This window comes from Nilaparvata lugens, chromosome 11 (genome assembly GCF_014356525.2).
Source record: "Nilaparvata lugens isolate BPH chromosome 11, ASM1435652v1, whole genome shotgun sequence".
In the NCBI taxonomy this organism is placed as follows: domain Eukaryota; kingdom Metazoa; phylum Arthropoda; class Insecta; order Hemiptera; family Delphacidae; genus Nilaparvata; species Nilaparvata lugens.
Window position 1 is genome coordinate 41365391 of NC_052514.1, and position 20092 is coordinate 41385482.

General features: G+C 36.5%; 1 protein-coding gene across 1 annotated transcript in view; it reads right to left on the reverse strand.

Moving 5' to 3' along the window:
- Nucleotides 1-525: 525 nt before the first annotated feature.
- Nucleotides 526-20092, reverse strand: part of LOC111049328 (glycoprotein 3-alpha-L-fucosyltransferase A) — a 19688-nt gene continuing 121 nt past the window's right edge. The window contains 7 exon segments of the mRNA XM_039438449.1: nt 526-1307; nt 3454-3579; nt 6422-6582; nt 12602-12649; nt 12651-12881; nt 18506-18676; nt 20017-20092. The exon segment at nt 20017-20092 is cut by the window's right edge and continues 121 nt beyond it. Of these exon segments, the coding sequence (XP_039294383.1) occupies nt 1082-1307; nt 3454-3579; nt 6422-6582; nt 12602-12649; nt 12651-12881; nt 18506-18655 (942 nt within the window). The 5' untranslated portion in view covers nt 18656-18676; nt 20017-20092 and the 3' untranslated portion in view covers nt 526-1081.

Genomic DNA, 20092 nt, shown 5'->3' on the forward strand with positions numbered 1-20092 from the left:
ATTTCAGGCAATTTTACCCATAATTACCCACTTTTCATATTCAATGGTAACTGTAGGAAAAACTTAATGTGAAATACGTGCGCAAAGTTCCTCTGCTGCACTCAAGAAACCATTCCGCCCTCGCCTACGGCACGGGCGTAAACGTTTCTTTCGGTGCAGCAAACTGTCACTTTGCGCACTAGTTGCACAAATAACTATATACTCACTTGCGCTCAGATTGCAATCTGATCATAAGAAGGCCAATGAGAATCTTCAAGTTGTATCTGTGTCTTCTAACACAGTGTATGTGACACTGTTCAAACAAATTCTATGAGTATGATTATTGAGAAGAGTAGCGTTTAAAGATGTTTCATATAAAAATGAAACCGGTTTAAAGTTTGATTACTCATGATTACAAATAGCTTGTCACTAATGCTAGACAAATATTTTGAGGTTCTTTCAACATCCAGTCTGAGTCTGTTTCTATACTTATTCTTGATGCGCACCATAGCCATGAAGAACCAGCCGGAATGGTGATTTCTTGTGGAGTATTGACGAGGGGATAGGTTGTCTGCTCCATCCCTTCCACATCCACATGACCTTGACTTTCGGCCCTCCATACCTTCACTAGGATTACTCGCACAAAACTGTATTAAAAACTCCACATAGTATTATTATCATTTGTAGTGGTACAAGTAGAATTTGTAACAGTAAACTATAGTAATTTAGAACAATGAATATTTTTCCCTATTTTCTCCACTCTATATATCCACTATTATTAATCCTATCAAAAAAGTGCATAGGACCTTTTTTGTAGAGAATTTTACATAGTTTATTTTACTAATGTCAACCTTTCTCCTGGAGGCCATAGTTTTTGAGTTATTTACAAAAACCGAAAAAATGCACCTTTAGAGACCCCTCCCCCCCTTAGCTCCACCCCACCGGTCAGTACTTTTAGTATGTTGTTTAAGAAACATTCCCCTATAATTGTAGCAATTTTGGCTTATACTTGAATTGGCATCCCCTATTTGGCATTTTTTTGTCTTCGTTTCCTGGACTAATAAGCTTTACTATAAAGAGGTACTATAAAGCTATATATAAACTATAAAGGGTTGAGACCACCCTTCCTCTGTCTATACTCTCGCCAAGTTCCGTTTATGCAAACGTCTGGTTCCCTGAACCAATCGTTTATGTTTTCGTAGGTTTTTGGCGGATAATCGTCATGTAACATCGCACACAGTCTACAGTAAGACCATGTTCTCGTCATAAACTGTCCCGTTCCCCGCCATTTGAAGTAAGAATTGTAAAGTTCGTCGTCTCTGTCTATCCTGAAACATATAATAATAGTATTCGTTTGGATTTTATTGGTGGGGTGTTCCTGATGGAAGTTCCAACTCACATCAATACTCGCCACGTTTTCGTGATGTAACTTCCGCAGTCGACGACGAAAAGCATTGATGTCTGAGGATATTCATACTGTCCAAATTTCAAGTGTGCTCAAACAGCTGATCTTCCGTTATTTGTGTTTCTCATCAATAATTAAAACATTTTGAATATTTCATTTACAATGCAAATGACACAAATGCCATTTAAAATAATAATAATATCAGCATATTATAGCCATTTAAAATTATAAACTCAACCTCCCCCATTAAAACATAAAAATTCAACATAATCTTCAAGGTTATTTAGACAAATTGAAATCTAGCCAATCTGAGATCCTCACCCTGTCGTGGTCGACGACGGCATTTACGAACAAATAAAAACCTAGCTTTAAGCTGCGTTTACACCGGAGTTAATAACACAAGTTTTCAACATTTTTGTTATCAACTGATGATAATTACAAAAGTTAATAACATCATGTTGAGTTGCGTTTACACCGGAGTTAATAACATGATTTATTAATATAAAGTTGTCAACTTGACTGAATCGACAAAAAATTCTCTTGAAAAAAGTTGATAACTCGTGTTTTCAACAGAAAATTCCTTGCTATTAACAAGATTTATGTTATCCATCGAGAGTCGTTAACTTTTGTTAATAACAGGTTACTATCTTCCCCGCAACCCCCTCGCCCAGCATCCCTACCCTACAACTACAGCTGTTCCCTAATAACTACAGCTGCAGACAAAACACGTGACAAAGTTATTAACTTTTGTTGATAACAAAACAAGCCGCCAAAAGAAAATGTTATTAGCTTATGTTGAAAATTTTTGTTTTAAACTCTCGTGTAAACGCATTAAAATTTATTTACATTAGATCAGATGAAGATCAAAGACCTTAAAGAGATATAGACCCACAATGCCTATGCCTTCCCAATGATAGCTCTTACTTGAAATTGAAGGCCGCCATTGGGGTATTTTAGCATGAGATATTATATCTATATATGTGCAATATTATAGATTACAAAGGCATTGGTATGTAATAATCTTATAGGTTGCCCTCTCAATGGCCGATTTCAATTCCAAGTACGACACTAGCGCTGCATGTGAGTCTATGCATCTTCAAGGTCTTTGATGAAGATCATTATTTTAATGTTCACACACATGTTTCAATTCAAATTTGAAGACAATTTTTTGCTTCTTATTCCGGCTTTTATATCATATGAATAGTCTCGTTAAATGAAATCATATGGAAGTCAATTATATTGATAACAATACCTACTTAATAACAAGGAATTTTCTGTTACAAACATGAGTTATTAACTTTTGTCAAGATAAATTTTTGACGATTCAGTCAAGTTAATAACTTTTTGTTATTGACTCCGGTGTAAACGCAGCTTTAGCCGACGATGGGCCTTACGACTGTCATACATCAGCCGGGACCGGCTTTTTATGAATCCTGCTTGTGAATCTCTTCCTCTTTCCAACCATATCCTCAGAATTAGATTTTATGGTTCTCATGATATTGAAGTTTTCGAAAAATCTATATAACACGAAAACTAAGGTTGATAGTACAAGAACATTGTACTGGACATTTTTTGTTTCAAATTTAATGTACAATCTATAATCTTCAGCTGTTGAACCTTTCGTGGAACACCATGTATATTGTATTGTTTTATAAAGTGATTATTTTTTTCTCTATTATTGTATAAAACTCGGAAACAACCAATGTAACAAATTTATTCAAGCATAACTAACTGATTGCAACTCTCACCAGCGGGCAAGGCTTAATTCCTTTTGCTGGTGATGCTAAATTACCATTGAAAAGTATCTAATTATGATTTTGGTATTATTTGTGCTCAATTTTTATTTTATTTTATATTTTTGATTATAAAATTATGTATTTTCTTTTATTATGTTTTGAATATGTATTTATTGTATGGCAAATAAATCATTTGATTTGATTCAATCAATCAATATGTTTTTCACTTACCATCTATTATTAAATTTGAGTTGAATTGTATTTCCATGCAGAACTTTATTTGATTTATGAATAATTATGTATTTATATGTGTGAAATAAATTTGAATCGAACCTGTGTAGATATGCCGCTAGGTCTGCAGGCGAATCAAAGTCTTCCACATGAATGAAGGAGTTCTTAGGTGCCACAAGTAAGTAGTCTTCCTTGGGGGCTCCCATAACTATTGGAATAACCTTATGCCTGTGAAATAACATAGAATAGTTAATTGTGAATGTTTATTATACTATGAAGATAATGTTTCATTAGTTGAATAATTATAGTGTTAGAGAAAAGTTGATTTCATTGGAAAACATCTACATGTGAGTCTATGCATCTTTAAGGTCTTTGGTCTACAGAAGCATTAAAAACAATCGTCAAAAAATAATTTACTATCAGCTGTTTCCCCATGAAATCTTTAAGGTGCGTACAGATATACGCGCCGCGAACATGAGCGATTCACTTTTAATCAGCTGATGTCAAGCTTTTTTACATCTGTATCTTACCGTTTTTGTAAAAATACAGATATAGTCAGCTGATTAAAAGTGAATTGCTCATGTTCGCGGCGCGTATATTTGGACGCACCTTTACAGATGTCAAGTTAATCCAAATTATTTGGTTTAAACCTCCTGCTTTGGAAGTTTAAACTTTCCCAGAGTTTAAACTGATACTGTGCAAACAAAATTTTAGTTTAAACCAAAAAAATCCAGATTTGGTTTAAGCTTTAGCTTAAACTTACACTGTGCAAACGGCCCTTATTCGTACAAGACCAGTTTTATGAGAAAAATAACAGATAAAACCAATAATGAGATGAAGTAGCCCCGGTATATCTGATATAATAATTAAATATAAAAAATATCTGATATATTAATTATTGTTAATTCTTGTTAATAATGATCAATTTATACCACAAATACATAATATCTATCAATATAATAATTATATATTTTTATGATTCAATAATAAATTTAGGTATGTAATTGAGATGACATATTCTGCTAGTTCATTATAACTCAAATTAATTTATTCATCAAAAAAGCTAATAGTGTAACAATAATATAATAGAATATCACCCATAGCGTACAATCGATTTGATAACGATGCGGAGTTTGGAAAGGATAAAGCTATCTGCTTTGCCTGATGACTGACAAGTATAGCAAACTAATGTCAATCAAATGCTGACTTCATACTTTAGATAGTTGATTAGAGCTGGATTTGCAACCAACAATGGAAATGATTCAAACACATGTTCTAAAATTGGACTATTCCCACTTCCCATCCCACACAGCCCGGCCGAGTGAGTATCAATAATACCATAAGAAATCTTGAAGACTTACTTTTGACTTACTGAAGGCCTAAGTCGTTGTCCGCCTGTTTGTATGTTCTACAATAACTTTAGAAAGAATTGATCAATCAGCTCCAAATTTTGAACACGTATTCTTCAACTCTCTTCACAGGTCAAGTTCGCTGGACAACACAATTGACTCACTCTTTTGTCCTTTTTCAGGATATAGAAGTAACATTGAAAGTGCATGAGAAAAAAATGTGTTGTGAATTAGATTGGTTTGTTTTTTCAGATTGGTTTCTACAAGGATGCAGGTTTGATGCATAGTGAGATCGGACTCCCCAGCTGAAGAATTCATCGCATGCAATTACTACAGTTTCTCAGTTATCAGCTGAGGCTATTCGGGAGTTATCACACAGACAGTCATTCATGTGCTGACACATGATTTCAGCTGATCAATATACAACATAATTTACAACTTTTACATCAACAAACTGATATGGGTTGAGATATCAATGTGCGGTTGTCGCCATTTATTTTATCTTAGAACTCTGTATCGAAATTATGTATCACATGACCACCAAAAAAATTAATTTGGACTCATATGAGGGTCAAATATGTTGAAGTAACAGAGTAATTTTTCATTTCAAATAGGATCCCCAATGAAACCTAATGTCAAATTATTCTTGTTAGAGAAATATTCAGCTGTTTCCATGATTTTCATCAACTCTGTATAATTAAAAGTTGCGGTCTCAAAAATTATAAAACAACCGTTATAGAGCGAGTTCTCCAACCAAGGGGGTCACTAGTATATTATTTACACTCTTGGGAGCGAATCCAGCTTCAATCGAAGATCTGTAGTGTGATTTACGTTAGAGCCTGTTCACATGACAGCGATTTACGTTCGGTTGTCGCGCGGTTGACAAACCGAGCGATTGCCAGGTAAAGGGAAACACATGGTGCCGTCCGTACACATGCATCGCTCGGTTTCAGTAGTCGCCGGCGAATCGCGGCGGTTGTAGTCTCAGACTACAACCGCTCGGTTGTCGGGCGGCTCGATATATAGTAGAGCAGGCATGAGACTATGAGAGCGTACATATGTCTTCAGTCAACCGAGCGGTTTCAATCAGAGCAGTAAGAGTAATATAGTGATCAAGTAAATAGATTAAGATATTAAGATTGAGTACATAGATGTTGTACCTAGTAATTATTTATCATAACCGAGCGCAAACCGCTCATGAATCGCTGTCATGTGTACGAGGCTGGCAAACCGAGCGATTTGCCAATCGAGCGACAACCGAGCATGAATCGCTGTCATGTGAACAAGCTCTTAGAATGTCAGCATCTGATCAGCATTGGTTTGCTCTCCTCGTATGTCTTCAGGCAAAGCAGATAGCTTTATCCTTTCCCAACAACGCACCGTTGCCAAATCCTTTCTGGATCATATCCTTCATGATAACTATGAAGAGATGTTATAATGATCTACAAGATATTACGAAAATTTATTGTTGAATCATGAAAAGATGTATTTCAAGTAATTTTCCTCCATGCACACGGACTTGTCGTCCAAGCATGGAGTTATTCATTTACTTTTTACTTGTTTTTCATATTAATGTTACAAACTAATATATCGTCTTTACTTTGTTTTTACATACTAAGTAATGTATAAAGTTTTTGAATAAAATGAATTGAATTGAATTTTCGTGACCCTATAAGGTGGATCTCTCTATAGACCGTAGATCTTTTCAATCTTAAACTCACCGAAGACTATTCTCAAAGAATTTCTCAGTGATGTATTCTCTGCAGTTAGAATTCTCAAAGGCCAAGTAGAACTTATATGTGGTTCTAAGCATCTTGAAACAGTCTTTCCAATTTTCTTGACGACATTCGTACTGAGCTTCACAATATCCATATATGTCAACCTGAGAATGTCGAACTTGTTCAGTAATATCATAGAGAAACAATAGCATGAGTAGATATCCCATGGTATAGGCATAGCCACCTCTAATACAAGGCTGCGGCCTACGATATTGCAACGTCGCAGTGTAGGTCTAGAATCTAATACATGATTGGTGAAAAAGATTTTAAAAAATACCAGCTGATCTTTTTCACCAATCATGTATTAGATTCTAGGCCTATACTGCGACGTTGCAATATCGTAGGCCGCGGCCTTGTATTAGAGGTAGCTATGGTATAGGGCGTTTATGTCGCAACTTTTACTGTTATCTCAAGCCGATAGTTAATGTAATTCTTTCCCGTGGAGCTGTGTGACACTGGTAGTCTCACATATTGTGCCGTTCATACACTCTCACCCCAACAAAACAGTAAAATTCGACAATAATCAAGAGTAATCGGCTTGAGATAACAGTAAAAGTTGCGACATAAACGCCCTATACCATGGGATATCTACTCACGCTATTGTTTCTCTATGGTAATATTCAGATTGAATTGAATTGAATTTTTTATTGCCAGAAATCACATACGAATACTTGTACAATACAATCATTAGAGTATGCAATATACAATTACCTACAAATAGACATTGATTGTAACTTGCACAACAATAATTATGAATGCAATATTTGGCACTGCCAACATAAGAGTCCTTGTGTGTTGGCATTGAGTTGCGGTTAACTTATTCTGCTTCAATTCTAATCAAGTAAGAAGACATTATACAAATACATATGGTGAGGTCCACGTTATAATGGCAGTGGATAAAGATAGAAGAACATCGTTACCGATTCTCTGCCTCAATTAATTGTATTTCTACATTGTGAAAAACAGATTTGGCATCGTTGCGGAGCTAGAAAAGGATAGTAATACCTGCTTTGTCGAATGAGAGCATCATCAAAGTTAATCAAATACTGTCATTATAACGTGGACCTCACTATAGAAAATAATTAAGTTAAATAGAGCTAAAGAAAGTATCACACCTAATATACAAAAATATCAAAGGCACAGAAAAAACTAAAAATCTTAAGAATAGTACATACTATAATATGAAAGGGATATCCAATTAATGACTGTGACGTCTTGAGGCCATTTTGACAATGAATCTTCCACAAATGAGAATAAATACAGTAGAACTTCAACTATCCGAATTAATGGGGACCGGGACCCATTCGGATAATTGGAGTTTTTTTTTTTTAAATTGCCATTGGAGAGAAAGAAAGCTACGTTTTGATATTGCACTATTTTTTATTGAATTAAATGAAAGAACATGCTATTCTCACATGTTTTAAATAATATAAATAAAATCTGGTGTGGCGCACTCACACAACTTTCCTTGCCGTTATGAAAATTGATCACCTGACGCTAGTGTTCCCGCGCATACTAGTTTACTATTCAAAGATCTGAGCCAGCTGGTGACAGGACAATAACGCTGGATACACACGAGATTTTCTAACTCTTCATAGTGAATGATCTAATAGAATCAACAGTTGCCAACAGTTTGCAATTGAAATAATAACATTTTCTCTAATTTTGAGCTTATTTTAAATTTTAGGTGAAAATATTACTGAACATTGACTGTAGAGATTTTCGTGATCAATCTTTTCCACTTGGAATTTAATTGTATCTGAAGCCTGATAATTGGGAATCTAAAATCAAACTTTGCATAGATGGGGCGGAGCTCCTGGAATTTTCACATATATGTGACTTAATTGTGTCAGTTGATAGAGCTTATCAATGACTATTTCAGATTTCAGGTATAAATTTGAATTTTTTTGTTTAAATTGTATCTGAAGCCTGATAATTAAGAATCTAATATCAAACTCTGCATAGATGGGGCGGAGCTCCTGAAATTTGTACAGGATTTGTACAAATGTATTTGAGACTTGTGGCAGTTGATATAGCTTATCAATGACTATTTCAGGTATGAATTTAATCAAAATCGTTGGAGCCGTTTTCGAGAAAATCGCGAAAAACCCTGTTTTTGACAACATTTTCGCCATTTTAGCCGCCATCTTGAATTGCATTTGATCGAAATTGTTCGTGTCGGATCCTTATAGTGTAAGGACCTTAAGTTCCAAAATTCAAGTCATTCCGTTAATTGGGAGATGAGATATCGTGTACACAGAGGCACATACACTCATACACACACACACATACACACACACACACACACACACACATACACACACACACACACACAACACACACACACACACACCACACACACACACCACACAACACACACACACACACACACACCACACACACCACACCACACACACACACCACACCACACACACACACACACACCACCACACACACACACACACACACACACACCACACACACACACACACACAACACACACACACACACACAACACACACACACACCACACACAACACACACACACACCACACACACCACACACACACAACACACACACACACCACACACACAACACACACACACACCACACAACACACACACCACACACACACACACACACACACACACACACACACACACACACACACACACACCACACACACACACACACACACACACACCACACACACACCACCACACACACACACACACACACACCACACACACACAACACACCACACACACAACACACACACACACACACACACACACACAACACACACACACACACAACACACACACACACATACATACAGACCAATACCCAAAAACCACTTTTTTGGACTCAGGGGACCTTGAAACGTATAGAGATTTAGAAATTGGGGTACCTTAATTTTTTCGGAAAGCAATACTTTTCTTACCTATGGTAATAGGGCAAGAAAGGAAAAATGTACTTATGTACAAGTTTAGAGATAGAAATCATTGTTTTGTAAACATCTCTATCAATTAAACTGTTTTGCGGTCTTCATCTGTTTTCGGGCAGCCAGGTCACGCAATAGTGAGCGAACGCGCAAACACTGGCTTCGCGGAGGGAAGAATAATAGCGCACTTAGACATTTTTTGGACAATTTTTTTTTCTGAAAGTGATTCTGATAATTGGCGATTCGGATAGTCGGTGTTCGGATAATTGGAGTTCTACTGTAGAATAATACAATGAAAAAAATTCCTGTAAGATGATGTGGAAACATTCACAATACCTGGTTCAAGAACGTGAAAATATAAAAAAAACATTGCTTGATGTTTTTAGTAGCAATGCTTGTTGGATTCAATATTATACTTTATACCACCAGTTTAGAATATGTTATGCTCAATCCAATAATCTATACTTTTGAGTGACTTACATGTCGTTTATAACATATATAAATGTTATATAGATAAAATTGTTGAATAGGAATTAAATTGTGAAATTAACATAATTATTGAAAAACACAGGTTTATTCATGACTTATCCGCATTTATTGAATAGGACTGCAGTTTCATATTAAAACCAACACATCTTCTTCAGCACAAAACTGCAGTCTGTCAACAAATTTATTTCTATTACTATTATTTATGTTTTATTTTGTGTGATTTTTTCTGTTTTGATTATTAGTTTTTATGTTCAATTATTACCATTTAGTTAGATTTATTACTATTTCGATTTGTTATTTTTTTCATTACTATTTTAATTATTATGGTTTTTTGTATGATTATTTCTGTTTTGGGGTAAACAACTATTTTTTAAGATCATCAAAAAGATTCCAGTATATCACCATTTTCCCTCAACCAGTGATCTATTTCTTTAGAAAAATATTTTTTGCAGCTGATTTCTACGATCCTCGCTGGAATCAGGAGCATAACTTTATCAATTTTGTATTTGAATTGTTGCCTGCATACATTTAGATCCATCCTAACCTGGTTTATGGTCATTGTTCTCAGGTTGTATGGTGTGCCTCTCATGTTGAGCCTCAAATTACATTTATTTATAAAATATGACAAATAATGTGAATGTGAAAAATTTCATAAAGAAATGCGTAAAATAATGAAATTATAAATCGAATTGGAAAGAATTGAATGCTCTATAAGCTTATAATCAATAATCAGCAAAGAGATTTCTCATCAACGGTTAAAATGGTATGATGCCAAAAAGAGCAAATCATTAGAGGCAATCACGTTATTTTTCATAAAATTGTCACACCTTAAAGCTCTGATTTCTTGGGAGCCATGAGAGATATGGAAAAATATGTTGTATCAATTTTGTAGAAAATTGTTTTATATTAAATTTTGTATTAGATAGACATGTACGAAAGACGCATAGTTTTCGAGATATATTCGAAAAACCAAAACTTTGAACCATCCCAATCGCCTTAGCTCAGAAATTATTGTCTTCCAAACTTTTCCTTCGTTGACTGAACTTTATAATATAGGCTACTAATATACAGAGTGAGTCATATGTATGGGAACCCTTCAATAAGTTGGAGACTGTTTTAGATATAATACTGTAACTTTCAGGATAAGTTAGTCGAATTCTCCACCTTTTGACGTACAACTGAATTTCAACCCCTCATAAGGGGGTGACTTGAGGGTTGTAACACGAATATTTCAAATGTAAACACCCATTGTGTGATACATTGTTTGTTTTATTCTAATTTATATTTTAAGATTGATGATTTGGTGTAGAAATTAAAATGGAGATAACCTACATAATATTTGGACAATTTGAAACTAAATTGGGAAATTGAAGAAGTTTTGTTTGTGCTGACCTAATAAATAAATATTCCATTCAAATACATTATTTTGAAGGCCTTTTTGAAACTGGAAAGATAGCATCAATAAAAATGTTCTTTGATATCTGGTTCCAAAATGGCGACTGATTGAAGTTTTAGTTTTCAAATAAATAAGGGGTTGTAACTCAAATATTTTGATTGTAAACAACCATTGTTTGGTACATCATTTTGAAGGCCTTCTCAAAACAAGAGAGATGATATTAATAAAAATGTTCTATGATTATTTTTATCCAAAATGGCGGCTGATTGAAGTTTTAGTTTTTACTTGAAACTATAATCCTATACTATTAAACGAGCAATTTCTGTTTATATGTCATTATCTTTGTATGTAGCTGTGAATATTGGGCTACAAGTTTACTCAAAAAGTCCAAAATAGTAGCCTAACTTGATGCCATTAGTGTAGAATGGTCTATAGTACCTATATTACTAGCCGTCAGGCTCGCTTCGCTCGCCATATCCGTCTAGCCAGGGGGCTCCGCCCCCTGGACCCCCGACTGGATCGTCCAAGAATGAGATCAGCAGGCTCGCTTCGCTCGCCTGCATTTTTCTTCTGAGCATTTTTATCATATGTTAGGACGATCCAGTCGGGGGTCCAGACTAAACGTCTGGCTAAACGGATATGGCGAACGAAGCGAGCCTCACGTCCTGTAATATAATATTCCCAGGAATACTCTGATTGAAGCAGCAGTGCCCAATCAATTTTTCCGCGATAAATGCATTTCAATCTTCAACTTGGTGCCAACCTAACAAAGTCAACTGAACTTAATGCCAACCTGACAAAATTATTAATTTAGTTACCAGTTAACAACTGTTTCAAAGAGGTACTCTCTCTAGATTATAGTTCTATATTAACATATGGTATGGACATTTTTCAATTATAATTAAGAGGATAAGAAGAATATACATGCTGAAAGACGAACTTTAAACCCTCAAAAACCATCCTTAGAGTTAAAATATTGCCAAAAGATTTCTTAGTGCGCCTCTAAAGGGCCAACTGAACATACCTACCAAATTTGAACGTTTTTGGTCCGGTAGATTTTTAGTTCTGCGAGTGAGTGAGTGAGTGAGTCAGTCAGTCAGTGAGTGAGTGTCATTTCGCTTTAATATATATTGATTAATTGTAGCAAACATAGTAAGTTATATCATTCTAAATATAAACCATAAATATTTTATAATCTCCTCTTTTGTTATAAACTTTCTATGCTTTTGTACTCCAGAGCGAAGCTCTAATAGCCCCGATATTAGTTTGAATAATGAAAAATGGTAGACTCACCTGTATATACTGGCCCAATTTCTTTGCATATTCTAGCCGATTGTTTTTTGGCGTAGCAGTTGCTGACAAACCAGGCGACCTGTTTGCTCTTGCCTTTGGCGTAGTTGCGATACGCCCCCTGCCACTCGGTTTGCCCTGGGTCATAGTACACCCACTTGGCATAGGGGTTGACCAGATCACTACCACGTCTGTATGACACTGTCCAGTTGAACACGCTCTGATACTTTGTCGACTCTCGTTTCCAGTTCATAGGACTCTCATGGCTGTACCATATCCAGATCTTCAACCGGAAACAAAATAAAAAAAATCTGAAGTGGTACACTCACACAACTTTCCTTGCTCATTGAACTGTAAACCTCATTCTTAACCTTCCGGAAGTCGCGCTGTCGTAAAAAGTACAACAGTGTCAGTTTTTCTGCTAGACAAAACTATTGAATGGGGTGGTGTCAGTGAATGAGTCACCTATGCATTCCAAAACTTTCCGCCCATCACTCCACTGAGTTGCAGTATCGACCGAGCAATGGTTCAGACTGTAGGTGCCATTTAGTCGCTACAGTGCATAAGATAGGGAAAGACTGTATACGGGGACTGTAAACGAACCAATAAACATAATTGATAATAATAATAATATCGAGTGACCTGGCTGGCTCAGGTCTGGTGTCAGAGTTTTCAGGTCGCAACTGATCAATTTCAGGGCCTCTGACATGACCTAACGACTGCTTTTTAGGCAGCCGGGACCGACGGCTTAACGTGTCCATCCGAAACACGGGAGTGGCCCAAGATAAATATCTTGCCCGGGCCGGGATTTGAACCCGGGCCTCTGAATCATAAAGCCAGCATCTGATCCACTCGACTACGGCCACTCCTAATTATAACATAATTGATGGCTTTGCTTGATGTACCTTATTGGGCTATGAAATGGTAATCATCCAAATTTTCATAGGCGTAAAATAATCCAAGAAGATGGAAAAAGTAATTATACTGTAACCGAACTAGGGGTTGGGGTGGTGCAGCAGAAAAACATAGATGTCCGACAAATGCTTTTATTCTACGCCCTTCTCCTTCGGGGCACAAGGGTGGCCTTGCCAAATTTTCTTATCAACTAACTGCAAGAATAAAACTATCTCAACAGAATATAACTACTACAGGTTCTGAAACTCCAAAATTTATACTACTAATCTTGATGAAGATCAGAAATCTATAATGAGCACAATATTTTCATTCACAAGATTTGGTTGATTAAAATAATAATTCAATTCTATCAGTGGTCAATACTTGTCCCAGAATCTACAAGACTATTCTACTAACTTCAATAAATATCAAAAATCTATAACTAACACCGTATTTTCATTCAAAAATAGTTGGTTACTCGGATTAAAGAACAGAACTATAAGCTGTCAATCATTGTCCCAGAATCGACAAAATTATTCTACTAACTTCAAGGAATATCAAAATCTATAACTAACACCGTATTCTCATTCAATAATAATTAGTTACTCGGATTAAAGAACAGAACTATAAGCTGTCAATCATTGTCCCAGAATCGACAAAATTACCCTACTAACTTCAGGGACTATCAAAAAAGGAAATAAACTAAAATTACACAATAAGAGATTCAAATTTATAAATTCTCCAATAAGGATTCAAATGAAGTTAGAAATTAAATTAACCAACTCAAAGACAAAAACTAAAATCGAAAATAAACTAATATTACACAATCAAAGATTCAAATTATAAGTTCTCCAATAAGGATTCAAATGGAGTTAGAAATTAAATTAACCAACTCAAAGACAAAAACTAAAATCGAAAATAAACTAAAATTACACAACAAAAGATTCAAATTATAAGTTCTCCAATAAGGATTCAAATGAAGTTAGGAATTAAATTAACCAACTCAAAGACAATAACTAAGGTCGAATTAATGATTACAAAATTAAAATTGTTCAATAGCCTAACAGATAACATATAAACTCTCCAATATAGATTCAATTTAAAATCGAAATTAAATTGTCAAAAGTCAAAGAAAAAAATCTAAAATTGAATAATTTGATAAAAATTTAAAAAATCGTTCTATAATCTAATCCAGATAACAATATCCACAGGTCATTTACTCTCTTTCTCTTTCCATTAGAAGCTATCAGAATAATTATTCAAAATGCTGGTTACTTGTTAAACAAAACCAAAGGGAGCCCGCCCTAGTCTGCCTGCAGTTAAAAACAACTAATTTTGGACTGAATTCGATAATAGGAAAATGTTCGAGTTTTTCACTCACCAATCGCCATCAATAGAAACAGAACTGAAAACACCATTATGCTGTACGGATAGTCCAGTGGAACCCGTCCAGGCTGGATACGCTCGCTAACACTGTCCCTCGGCTACTGCGCCGTTTTTTTAAAATTCTATTAGCAATGAGCTAATATTTCTCTAGCCTGGGAAAAGTTTTCCCACTAGAATAAAAATCATGCCACTGTCAAGAGAGAGAAAGAGAGTACTAATTCTACTTGAGTTAGACAGAGACACTGTCTTGCGCTGTTGCTAATGCCAGGCGCTAAAATGCTGAGGCATCAGCCATTGTTAAAATCACCATCACTTTTTCATCAATAGGATTTCCACTCTATTACACTACCCTCCCCTTCAAATAAGAGGGTGGGTTTCACTTGGGGAGCTTTGCTCCGTCACTTTCACAAGCACTGGAGCCTTGCTCCGTCACTGGCACAGGATTCATCTCGATGCACTCTGCTGCTGGTTGGTCTTCTGCTGCTGATGATGGTCCTGGGGTTGGAGTAGTCACGACCTGGTGGCTTCTCCATGGCAACTGTAGAGATCCCCTCCAGTACAGCAGGATTGCACAGGTGGTGACCGCCAAGAGGCCTCCACCAAATGCCAGCAAGATGATGGTGGTGTGCTCAGCCTCTGCGTCAAGGTCAAAATCTGCCAATCTCTGGTGGATGTTGTCCAGGGTGGTCTCGGGTAGGCCTGAGGTTCCCCTCCAATAAGGTCCCTCCTGCTTTATGTCGCTCATCAACTTCTGCAGCTCTGGTGGGCCCTGGGTGTTCCTTGGAAGTTGAAGCACCATGGGCAGGGGTGCTGCCATGGTCAATACTCGCTTGGGCAGCTCCAAATCCCCTCCAGCTCTAGTAGTTGGTAGCAGGTCATAGAGGTTGGTGGAGAGGGTACAGCCAGCTGTTGCTTTGACCTCACCAAGGCCAGTGATGTCAACTTGGGTGACGGTGGTCTTGTCTCCTTGCCGGCAGTGGGACACCAATCGCTCAGAGGTGGCCACGCTGTAGATCCACACGTTTCTGGGTCCATCCCAGATCCAGGTATCAGGGGTTGGCCCAGTAATACAGTTCTAGGGCAAAGTTGAAAAGAAATCGTTAGAGCTGTTTTCGAGAAAATCATTAAAAACATGGTTTTTTGCCATTATACGCCATCTATTCCGCCATTTTAAATTGAATTTCTTATTGTCGGATCCGCATGGTATAAGGACCTCAAGTTTAAAATTTCAAGTCAATCCTATAATTAGAAATGGAGTTATCGTGTTCGTTCACACACACACACACACCACACACACACACACACCCAAAAATCATGTTTTTGGACTCAGGGGACCTTGTAACGTATAGAAAACATGAAATTAGGGTACCTTAAATTTTTTTGGAAAGCAATACTTTCCTTACCTATTGTAATAGGGTAAGGAAATTTACAAGTCTTGTACAGTCCATTTCCTGTAGCTTTGCCTATCGGTGGAGGGCCACTAGACTACAATACCACCCATTCAAAAACATTTCTTAATATGTATCTTTCCATAAGCAACAGATGCTCTTTTGTATCTTCTTAAAAGCAACGTGTTGCATCCGAAAAGACACACGAGGAGCTTTAATATATCTTCCCATAAGCAACAGATGATTATATGTATCTTCTCAAAAGCAACGTGTTGCATCCAAAAAGACACACAAGGAGCTTTAATGTATCATTCCATAAGCAACAGATGTTCTTTTGTATCTTCTCAAAAAAACGTGTTGCATCCGAAAAGACACACAAGGAGCTTTAATGTATCTTTCCATAAGCCACAGATGCTCTTTTGTATCTTCTCAAAAGCAACGTGCTGCATACAAAAAGATACACAAGAAGCTTTTTGGAGTTATGTCCTTCTAGCACAACACAGCCTATCAGTTGACATTTGTTCAACATGCTTTTTCCATTGTTGGTGATACGTTGTAACTCATGAAGAATCTCTGTGTTTAGGCAGCTTTCTTCAATAAAGCTCTGTAGGGAGCTTCCTCCATCTAGGGATCTAGGGTCTCTGAAAACTGATGCTGTTTTTGCAAAGCAGTGAATATTACCCCGCGAATGATACCTTGCCTATATGCCGTTTCAAAGTCATGGAGACAAAGTTACGGGACATGTACTGTAATAGTAGTTTATCTTCGACCATGTTATAATGTTGTCACAAAGTGAATTTTGTGACGAATGGAGAATTGTCATTTAGTATATAATTTGAATTCTCTTTACTTTAGAGGAAAAATAGGGTCAACAGTCAGATGTATTTTGCTAAGCTTAGAGTCGAGTGTATGAATCATCATCATTGGCAACAACCCTGTGAATTATCATCAGCAGATTCATCCGAACCAGAAATTTCCAGATCTTGTTTACTAGTTTGAGCGTTCTAGTATCTAGCATTGCAGCAGCAGCAGCCGTATCATCAAAGCAATAAGCAACTACCAGATTGAGTCGGTATCATCATAGAGAAACAATAGTGTAAGTAGATATCCCATGGTATAGGGAATTTATGTCGCAACTTTTACTGTTATCTCAAGCCGATTACTGTCGATTATTGTCAATTTTTACTGTTTTGTTGGGGTGAGAGTGTATGAACGACACAATTTGAGAGACTACCAGCGTCACACAGCTGCATAGGAAAGAACTATGTGAACTATCGGCTTGGGATAACAGTAAAAGTTGCGACATAAACGCCCTATATCATGGGATATCTACTTATGCTATAGTTTCTCTATGGTATCATTCTTCATGAAATTTCTGGTGAGAAGGATTGTTTACTGGCCTAATTTATTATAGTAATTAGCAGTATTGTCATCATGGTTTCACCCTTAGCATCAAGATCATCTGAATCATACCCTGTCACATGGTCAGTGGCGTGATTGTCTCCTGAGACTCCTATTGGTCGGTAATCTCTTTTCCCCTGGCCTCCTAATTTTCAGCGACCCTGTTCTGCTTCGAGGAGACCTGGGTGAGAGGCAGTAGTTTGGTGATTGAGTTTGTGTACGGCCGAATTCCTGCGGGCTGCGGCGTCCCCAAATGTGGTGTTCTCTAGGGATAATATTCTATTCTCTATTTTATTGAATGGAATATTGTGAGTCGAATTACCGACTATTTCAAGGTAGATTTTCCTGGGGGATTTTCTGTCCTTGTAGATTTTATTTATAGTGCAGTTGTTTGGTAGTTGAGCGTGTGAACGGGTCGCGAATCTCCTCTCCTTAAGGCGTTCCCAGTACTAGTTTATTACTAGGGGAATTATTCTAATTTTGTGTGTTAGAATAGAATATTATAGGACGAGTTCCTGACAACTCGAACTTAGATCTCCCTTGGGGATTTTCTTTCTTGTTAGTTATTTCTCCTAAACTCGTATCGAGTGAACGAGTTATCCTTGGTTTTGAAACCTGGAAGGGATCTTAAGTTTGTGCTATAAACAGTTAAGTGGGAAATTTAACTATTCTTCTTCTTATGATCTTTTTCTCCTTCTACTTCTTCTTTTACTTTCACTAAACTTTCTAAATTCTATACACAATGTTATCTTGTATGCTTTTCAAAAATTGATTGCTTTTCCTCATCATTCTAATATTAATTGTGTATTTTGTGATTAAATGTTAGTCTGGAACCAACCTGATTGGCTGGTCTCTGGTGTCCTGGATCATGGAAACCTTTTTCGAAATATATTGCATCGGCATTGAGGCCATCGGTCGTAGACACACACCTATCCACAGGGCACCCCTTAAACATGTCCTGCTGATCTTCGAGGCCCCTACTCGGCATTATTAGATCGAATGTAAATATCTGCAAAAATATCACAAAATTCAATACACGAGTAAGAGAAATCGATTACTGAAAAGCGTGATATTTATGAAAACAAATAGTTACAGATAATAGGTAGAACAATGAGGAGACAAAAGGAGGAAGAAGGAGGAGAAGAAGAAGAATAAGAAGAAGTAGTTAGTAGAAGAAGAAGAAAAGGAAAACTCTATGTCAAATTGGATAACAGAAAAAATATTTTGACTGAATAAAAATTCTATAGTGAGGTCCACTTTATAATGACAGTGGAGAAAGATAAGAGAACAGAGTTGCAGATTCTCTGCCTTGCCACTACCTTCTATAGAGGATAGCCAATACCGGTGTATCTGATCATTTTATCCGTTCGGCCGTTGGATCGGATAAATCTGCCGGCCGTTAATTCGGCCGAATATGGTCGTCCATTGGAACCGTTTACGTCAGTCTAGTTCAGTAGTTGGCTGGTTGCCAATTATTGAATTAACTACTGTCGTAGCCACCAGAATTTTCCATAAACAATGATTATATTGAGATTTTGAAAAATGAATAAACAAATATCTACTAATTAAGTTATTCATTACAATAATATTACCTTCAGATCCTATTTGTTCAGCAATCTTTGTCCATAGACTCCTTTGGACATGATGACGATGATATCTCTTGACTCTCATATCCCACAATGGAACATGCTCATGAACCAAGCTTATCAAATTTTTATTGTCCATAGTTACAACTTTATAAAACACAACAACTTAAAAAAAACAAGACTGAGAAAAAATTTTAGGTTAGGAACACTTTGTTGTATCAGCTCAACTAGTTTCCGGATAGATTTTCCGGATAGAGCCGGAAAATCCCATTCAATTCGGATCGAAAAATTGATCGGCCGGAGATCGGCCTTTCTTTGTTGATTGATTGATTGAGTACTTTATTTATGTAGATTATAATATAATACTGGCTTATACGCTTATATACAATAGCTTACAATACATCAAAATTATAGTATAGATGAATTTACATAATATAGACTAAGAAAATAATTATTGAACTGTATATGATATGAATAAGCAATTTGTAATATAATAACTATAGATAATAATTATATTGTTATGCATCTACATAAATTGGCGGAGCTTTGGACATATCAATGTCCATTCTTCGGAAAGAATATTAAAAATATCCTCCCCACTAACTCCCTACCAGAAGAGATTTGTTGAGAGATCGTTTGGTCGCGTTCGGTAGTTTTCGGCTGATGCTAGTTCCGACGAAAACGGTTCTAGTGGACAGCCAACCTAATGTTAACCAAATACTGTCATTTTGATGTGGACCCCACTATAGGGGCACTACGGTACCTTTTTAATGGGAAGAGGTTTTCCAGTATTATTCGGGGGGTATAAACATCAACTGGTTGAGAATTCGATCGGATCC